Below are 8,936 nucleotides of genomic sequence, written 5' to 3' on the forward strand. Positions count from 1 at the left end.
ACTAACACACACACAAACACTTTTTACGTTGTCCGTTCGAAAAAGACACCCACATGGAGTGAAAGACATGCATGGCTCTACACGCACACACATATGGACTCAAAGACACACACATGGACTCACACACACACACACATCGACGGGCACAGCAATCCCCAATGATGGCACAGCTATCAGTATCGCAGTACTACGTATAAGTAAATAGCGTGACGTGAGCGATGAAAACAATATAAATGCATTGAAGAAATAAGCAGAAATCACAGACTGGCAGTAGACCGTGGCAGCCTTATAAAAGCGCATCAAAAGGGGAAATTGAGCAACCCAAAAATCCAAAAAGAGTTTTGTGTACACAAACATAATTATTGTAACATGTCAACTCGTTTCATAATGGTAAACAATGAACCTGAGTAGTTATCTTCACAAAAACAGAATTATTGTAACATCTGTGAACTTGTTTCATAATGGTAAACAATGAAGCTGAGTTTTTATCTGCACACAAACATTATTATTGTAATGTTTGTCAACTAATGTGTTTAACAATAATAAACAATGGACTTGTGTTGTTAGCGTAAGAAGCAAGGAAATGTGTACTTAGCATAGGCGTGTTGAGGCCTTGTGCGATGAGTAGCCCCCGTCCTGGCCTACATTGGCGCGGCGCGGAGTTGGCACGTTGCCAGGCTAGGGGCTGGGCCGCTACCCCCTCACCAACATCCGCCTGCCCGTGCAAGAATAATGCTATGTAAGCAGTAAAATATTATTATCTACGGAGTCTGTAATATAAACTGAACGCATCGTGTTGGGGGGGGGGGGGGCAAAGAGGACATGACACCGTGAAGAAATATCCGCAGCGTCATGTGTGTACGTGTTGACTGTAAAACGCGTAAAAGAAAATGTCTCCCGTGAGCTGGAGCGAACGCGCATGACTTGGCAGGGTCCGCCCCCCCCCCCCCCCCCGTAATTGGCGTCACTTGGTACAGTCGATGTCGTGCAATAAGTAAATAATGAATAATAGATACGGCACAAATGTGTTAATTAAACTACTTTAAAGTTAATTGACGGGAAAACGGAATAGCCTATACCCACCACGGGGCTTAGGGCGTGCCCCCTGGCAAATTATTTCAGTGTTAAACACCACCGTCCGAGAGCCAAATCCCCCGCAAGCGCGAGCGCACGGAGACTTTTATATATAAGAGAAGAAGAAGAAGAAGAAAATTTGATGGGAACCACCCCTTTACGCTCGATAAAGATCACTGCCAAAAAGAGCCAGAAAAAGAGTGGGCATGGGTTACATGGAGTAGCTAGCCAATCTCCGTAGAGGCCCCCAGGCAGTTATAGGCAAGTGCAAGGCTGACGACGAGGCACAAGGCATCAATCTACACCGGTCAAAGTCAGCAGGAGCGGCAAACTCAAAAGGTTCACCGACATCTCCAAAGTTGTCAGTTTCTCCAGGCAGCAGGTCTCCTGGGTTCTTCTGACAACTTTCCAGGTTGTTCTCACATACCAGCTGCCTCCCACAGCACATGGCCTCTCACCTCCTACGATGGCGTCTCCTCTTCTAAGATAGCATTACCTCATGGTTCGTTCCAGAATATCTATTCTCTTACTGGGGGACTGGAGGCTACGACTTGCACCTGCTCATTATTTATGAATTAGTTTTGCTGGGTATTTAGGAAACCTCTGCAGACCGTTCCAGAAGTGCCCCGCCCCCACCCATACAATGTTTGTAACAGGCCTTCGTCGCAGGCAGGCACGTATACCTCACTTCTTGCCTGTCCCTCGTGTCATCTTTTCCAGGTGAAAATGTTGCTCAGTATGGAGTGGCGACGCAGTCGAGCACATACCGTTACCGGTCTGCGAACGCATCCTTGGCCATTGACGGGAACATGTCGTCTTCCATTGGGATTTGCACGAGCACTATCTACGAGGCGCATCCCTGGTGGAGCCTGGATCTCAAAGTTCGGATGCCCGTGTATGCAGTCACGATCACCTTCCGTGACATCTTTTATCAATTATACAACCGGAGCCAACTGCTCCTTGGGAATTTGAATGACAGCAGTGCGGCCGACAACATTTTGTGAGTGGTCTCGTCGTCGTCGTCATCATCATCGTCGTCATCAGCCTTTGTTTATCGACTACTGGATGAACTGTTAAGAGCAGTGGTTAGTGGTTACACACTGCACAATAAGCCTGTCGACCTAAATTTAATTATTAGTCAAGGCTAACACTAAGTGGAGAGTAATATTTTAACTGGTGTTGGTCACTTCATCATCGTCCCATTACCACCTCGCAATGAGCAGCGTAGTGAAATATGGTCTAACGACCCTCAATGAACACTATATATATTTTTTTTCTATTTCTATTCTACCAAGTAAGGCCCACTGAGCTATATGGTTTCTGGCCACAAATGATCGCTCAACGAAGTGGCTTATCACGTGCAAAAGTATAGCAGCCAAATACTCTAAACACTTGTTTTCAAATAATGGAGGAAAAACCGGAGAATTCTGAGTTAAATCTATGCACCCACGTGGAGCTAGAACACGCAAACTCCAAATATACAGCCGTCAGGGTCGGGATCAAATCCACGACCTCCTGCATACCAGGCAAGGAAATTTACATCTCGCCACCGTGGCACCCCCTTAGGGAGTGGTGAGACCTCTATCCAGCAAAGGGTTCATAAAAAGGGCTGTACATTCACTTGCTACTGATAAGAACAATGCAATAAATTATACAGAAACTGGTTGTCTTTAATTTTATGTTCGTGTGTTTGTCAGCTGTCAGACTCTGAGTATTGCCAAGGCGAACACCACGGCTACTTTCAACTGCAGTGGGCAGGCCGCGCGCTTCATACACATCGTGTCCAAGGTGGACAACTTCCTCAACCTGCAGCTGTGCGAGGTCCAGGTGTCAACAATTCCGCTCCAGCCAAACAACGGTAAATATCCATATTCCTCCCACACGGAGACACAGCTAACAGAGAGGTTACCAAGTGAAGAAAGCCCAGACTTCTTGCTCAATTGATAGATTCTCATCCCACAGTTAATACATTCCCTGGAGTAAAAATCAGCTCGAGAAGATTATTTATAGACTAATCATAGCAAATTTACATCAGTGCCATAAATATTAAACAAATGGTTATTGTACTAATATGGAAACAGACAAGGATGTATGTCAAATTTATTTGCAAGTCAAGTTATTATAAAGAATGAGAAGCTTAGCATCAAATCGTGATGTATATGGGAGAGTAACAAGGACATTTGTGAATGCAGAAATTGGTGACGAGCTGAAGCCGAACCTGAAACCCCTTTTACTACAGGCAGCTGCTTACATTCGAGCCCAGTGCACCGACCTCTGGGCTACTTCACTCTCGCATTTTATTTTACTTTTCACAGGACTGCCTTATAGTTTCTTTACACAATTTACTGACCTGTCTGATTTAATTATACAGTATCCGCATGCGGTTTATACGATTTTCAAAATAACCGCGCACCTAAGATTTTGAAATACATTAACTCCTGGATTTTCCCTTAAGCTATAAATTAATTATCGAAAAACAGTTATACATTGTTATTCTTGGAAATGTATATTACAAGTCACGTGCTTAAACTGGACAAATATGTGATTCGGTTAGTCCAAACCACGTGATCGCCTCTACAGTACAGTAGTTGCATAGCTTTACAACAGTGGGTAGAGTTTGATTGGTTTGCCTCTGCTTTTCACTTAATGGACGGAATTTTCTGCAGGAAGGTGTTATCACGAAGCACGCACATCGATCGGCTGGTCCGTCATCAGTATTCGTTCTAAATCGAAACAGTAACAATCGAAATCGTCAGCTTCATCCTATAATTTGAACCTATATTAGTGGCTTTTGCATAGATATTCGCGTAAAATTGATATTTTTAGATTATCCGCGATGTTGAATTAACCACAGCTATCCTCACCATCATGAGCGCGGATCATTTTGAGTCTACTTTATTTATTGCGCTCACGAGCGATGTGCCAATGTCGACATCTGTTAGCCACGAGAGTTTCAAGAGAGAGTTTGTGTAGTGTTCCTGTTCCTCATCTGCTTAAGAGCGCATACCACAGTGGGGTTTACGATACATGCCCATAGTTTGGATTGCACGGCCAAAATCGTCCTACGTCACTTGTCTTTAATTTCTTTTTTATGAAGGAGATGCAGGCTGTTAATGGTTCCCTCCGCCTCTGATAGGTGGGGGGGGGGGGTAATTCCAGGAGGTGTGTGATGTTGGGGCTTCGAATAAAAGCATTCATTCTGGACGACCACAGTCCATTGTAATTTTTATGGCGAGATTAATCCCCCCTCCCCCCCTCTGGTCTTGGCACCTGATTGGCACAAGTGATGACATCAAACTTCCCCCTTTATTTAAGACCGAAACATGAGGAGGATTTCTCCCCAACTCTGTCTGTCGCCTGATGAGGCTGTTGTAATTGCCGGCGAAATGTCACCGGTACTCGAATTGTGAACGTTGTTGGTTTGCTCTTCAACACACAACAGGTGTGCTGAACTAATAACTAATCGATACTTTTATTTACGTGATAAACCTTACTAATTGGCTGTATGTCGGGTGGTGCCGTATTTAACTAAACATATATTTACGCGATCCAACCCAAATAAACCTCCATCATGGTTGCTTCACTCTGCTCGCACAGCAGCAACACTCATTATCAGCCCTCCCCTCTACACACACACACAGGCCCCGTGATCTATGGAAGCGCACAGCAGTCGAGCAACGCCAACACCCGTTCGGTGGCCTCGCTGGTCCTCGACTCATCGAGCAACGTCAACTTCTGCCTGGGGTCGTGCAGCCAGACGGCCAAGGAGTGGGAGCCCTGGCTGCGGCTGCAACTCGACCGCTCGTACATAGTCTCGAGCGTGGGCATCGTCAACCGCAATGACACTCAGGGGCTCCGCCTCTTCGGAGCCGAGATCCGTGTGGGCAACTCGGAGGCCAACGGGGGCAAGGGAAACGCACTGTGAGTTGTGGATGCGTCCCAAGGGGGACTCTTGGCGCACGCGTGTGACTTGCTCACTTTTTAAATCCTTTATATTAAGTTCGCTTGCTTGCTTGCGTGCTTGCGTGCTTGCTTGCTTGCTTACGACCGTGCAAACCTTTCGGTCGTTTTTTAACCCACTTCCCGTGATCCAATCGAGCTGACATTTTGCACACAGACTCGTTGTGCGAGACAATTAATGTTCGTGAAAAAAATTTTCCAAAACTTTACACTGTTTAGGGCAGGGGTCGGCAACCTACGGCTCCGGAGCCGCATGCGGCTCTTTACGGGCTGCTTCTTGACGATATGTACGTATGTACAGTATGTACTCAGATGCATTGCGGCTCTTGAAATACTGAATTTTGTACCGAATTGGAAAGAAATGGCTCTTTTTGTTATTTTGGTTGCCGACCCCTGGTTTAGGGAAAACAAATTAAATATTTAATTACCAATTGTTTAATACTGCAGACAAGCATCTGACCCATAGGTGGCAGCCATCTCAAGCCAGAGGACGAGAGGACTCTAGCCGCCACGCATATAAAGGATTTATAGTGAAAAACTTTGTTTTTACGGGTTATACTTATTTATTTATTTTTACCAAGGCAATGTGCGGGCCCCAATACGTCACATTGTGACACGCGTACACGCCGTCAAATTAAGCGCAAACCGGTTATGAAAAGCAGGTGTAAAGGGATCACTGACCCAAACTATATAAGGGGGTCCCCTACCGAAGGGGGAAATTGTAACTGTTTTTTGTTGAGGGGGGAGGGATTACGAGGGATATGACCAAAACATACCTGACAAAGAAAAACAAACGCGAACATTTTTCTTCTTTTCACCCCTCCGAATCCAGCTCCCGTATAATTGAAGTGGTTATGCCTGTCACGTTGCCTATCCACGGAGGGCTGACGGTTGGGGTGTATTGCGTCGAGCTGCTGGACCACTCAGAGACCCGGCTGTTAGTGATGTCAGCTTTTATTTTTACACGAGCCGACGCCAACCACCCCAAGCAGATGAGTTATAGCCTGGCAGCAGGCTACCATAAAAAATCAAACCAATAAGAATAAGAAACCACCACACACATCCAGTCACACCTAGTGTTCCTAACGCCTTCGAGACACAGAAGCTTCGGGGAGGGGGGGGGGGTCATACACCTGTTCTCTCCCACACGCAACTCTGCTTCACAGAGCGCCCCGTGTTCCTCCTCAGGGGTTTCCACCCCTCACCTGCTAACCCCTCTTAGAGGGCAGCTCTGGCCTCGAGCTTATCCCTCTTCGAGCAGTCGGAGATGTCCACAGCCAGCCAAGCAGCCACCCAGGTAACTAGATGGCAACATTCTCCACGCTTGGCCAATGCCAGGCTGCAGCCAACTTGATTCCCTGCTCCTGCCGCTCCTGTCATGCCCTTGCTGCGTCCCCGAAGTCCCCCACCCGCCCTTGTTCAATCCCCAGGTCGGCCGCTGGAAACAGATAACAATAATAATGTAACCGAACGGTTCCCTATAAAATATATATTCCGTGGAGTGGTAGACAGCCCTCAACTGCTACTTACAGTGAAAATACCCTGGTCCTCATTCGCGTCGCTGCTTGAAGGTGGGAGCTCACCCAGCCACTACTGGGCCCGGTGGTGGTGGTGATGGTGAAATGCTGCCTTCACCACCACTGCTGCAGTTTCTGCGTTGAGCTCCCCCTGCCGATTCGGGTGCGCCTTTTATAGTGCTGCTCAGCACATTGTTTAGCCCCTGGGCCAATCACGTGAGAGGTCCGACTATAAATGGTCTGAGATTCCCTCCCCCTGGCTGGCGTGTTACACTCAAAACCTGTCCCCACGCCGGTCTGACCACGCTGTGGTGACTCCTGGCTCCACACAAAGGACCACGCCCCAAAACAGGAGCTTCTTTCTCCAGCTTAATGGATATGCCTCACGCACTACGCCACAATACCCCTTACCCTGTGTGACCCACCCACTGTTACACACTTGTCGAGGCGTCCACACTCGACCAGAGTCTGTGATGTTCATAGGAAGCAGTGGTCTCCCATTTGTTGACCCGTTTTTCTTTTTTTTACTGCTACTACTATGACTACGTATTTATCTTATTATTCAAGACCCCATGAACACAACGTAATCATCTGATTTGGAAACACAGGTTATGATCGCATAACAGCGCACCCACTCTAAACGCTTGGGCTCACTGTCCTACCACCCTCGGGACAACGATTGGGAACATAATATTTTCAGGGGAGGGAGAGAAAGCAGAAGGGGACGGGGGAGAGGTAGCCAAATTAAACCAAAACTAAAATAACATAAACGCGATTCCCGAGTTTATCAATCTTGTTTTCCCCTAGGACCGTTTCCTGGTTTTATACTTTTACCCTAACTCTCTGCTTCTGCCCTTCACTCTTGAGCTTAGAGGCCGAGGGAAATTCGGTTTCGGTTTTCGGCGCCGAAAGTTGGCAAATGGACACTTTCGGCATACTTTCAGTTTCGGCCGAAAGTCAATATTTTACTTTCGGTCTGGTTTCGGTTTCAGCCGAAATTGATATTGACTTCGGGTCGTCAACTGAAGATCTAATTTTAGAATGTAAAGCTAGTGCTAAGTCTATCAGCTGGTCAGTTCGCGCTAGGCAATCCTATGCGATAGGCTGCATACACACACAAACGTCAGCAGCAGCAGCTTGCGAGCGAAATTACAGCCGCAACCATGGTCTGGGGCCGTCAATAAATGACGTGACGCACCAGGGGGGGTGGGGGTCAGCGACTGTGTAGCGATTCGTGCGCTGTGGTACGAACCCGGCGGCCCGAGTTCGATTCCCGCTCACGGCCGGTGACGATTATTTCAACCGGTCCTGGGCCTCCCCTAGGTCGACTCAGCCTCAAACGAGTAAGTGGTGTGGTGTGTCAACATCGCCACTGGGGAGACAAATGTGGCCGGCCGTGGTGAATCCAAGTCCCGGGCGAAGCCGGGTAGTAAAGATAGTATTTCATAAATCTTGTGTTCGGTAACTTCGGTTATATACTTTTCTGTTTCGGTCTTGGTCGAAAGTTTAGTTAAACTTTCGGTTTCGGCTTCGGTTTTGGCCGAAAGTCAATTTTTTACTTTCGGTCTGGTTTCAGTTTCGGCCGAAACCAGAAATTCAATTTTGTTTCGCCTCTACTTGAGCTGTATGTCGTCTCTCCTCTCTCCATTTCTCTTTCCCCCATACCGGCTGCGGCAATCACTTGTATCCAGGTTCTGTTTTTTGTTGTTGTTTACACTGTTGTAATGCGATTACATATTATTATTAAATGGAGAAGATGTGGTGGGTGGAGCTGGTAGGTGGGTTGGTGGGTGGGGTTCTCTGTGGGATAGGAGGTCAAGTCGGTCGAGAGGTCAAAAGGGGCTGGTCGGGGTGGAGATGGGAGTATGTGAGAGCATACAGATCCGTTGTATCGGTTTCCCTGTGTCTAACAGTCCATTCTGTCCCGCGCCCATCTGCTGCACCGTTACAATTCTCCTAGGTGCGCTGAAGACATATTTGTGCCTCTGGGAAGATTACGCGACTATCCGTGCCCCTTCCTAAAGGGCCGCTTCGTCACCATAATCATCCCAGGCAGAGTCGACTCGTTGAGCCTCTGTGAAGTGAAAGTCAATCTCAACACCGATGGCATGAATTTCAACATCCTCTACTGAGACACCATCACCACAACCAACTACAATAACATTACACAACCATCAATGCTATCAAACCCTCAACAGCAAGAAGAATGCCATGACCAAAGGCATTTCTTCTAAAACAACAACGCCAACAGAACCACAACTACCACAACAGCCTCTACTTAAAAAACACCAGCACGCACTACTGGGATTATGAACCAACCACCACAACCAACATCGGAGACATCTAAATCTTAGACACTCCACAGCACTAAAGCGAATTGCACCA

The 8,936-nt window shown here is 47.2% G+C and overlaps 1 protein-coding gene across 1 annotated transcript; it reads left to right on the forward strand.

Annotated features, from left to right (window-relative positions):
* Positions 1-1,883: 1,883 nt before the first annotated feature.
* LOC133339431 (uncharacterized) lies at positions 1,884-8,712 on the forward strand. The gene is made up of 4 exons (XM_061547583.1): positions 1,884-2,074; positions 2,772-2,932; positions 4,716-4,995; positions 8,512-8,712. The coding sequence occupies exons 1-4, from the start codon at positions 1,884-1,886 to the stop codon at positions 8,681-8,683; spliced, it is 804 nt and encodes a 267-aa protein (XP_061403567.1). The 3' UTR covers positions 8,684-8,712.
* The last annotated feature ends 224 nt before the right edge of the window (positions 8,713-8,936 follow it).

The sequence above is a fragment of the Lethenteron reissneri genome, unplaced genomic scaffold (genome assembly GCF_015708825.2).
Source record: "Lethenteron reissneri isolate LAM-NWPU_2019-01 unplaced genomic scaffold, ASM1570882v1 scaffold_1864, whole genome shotgun sequence".
NCBI lineage: Eukaryota > Metazoa > Chordata > Hyperoartia > Petromyzontiformes > Petromyzontidae > Lethenteron > Lethenteron reissneri.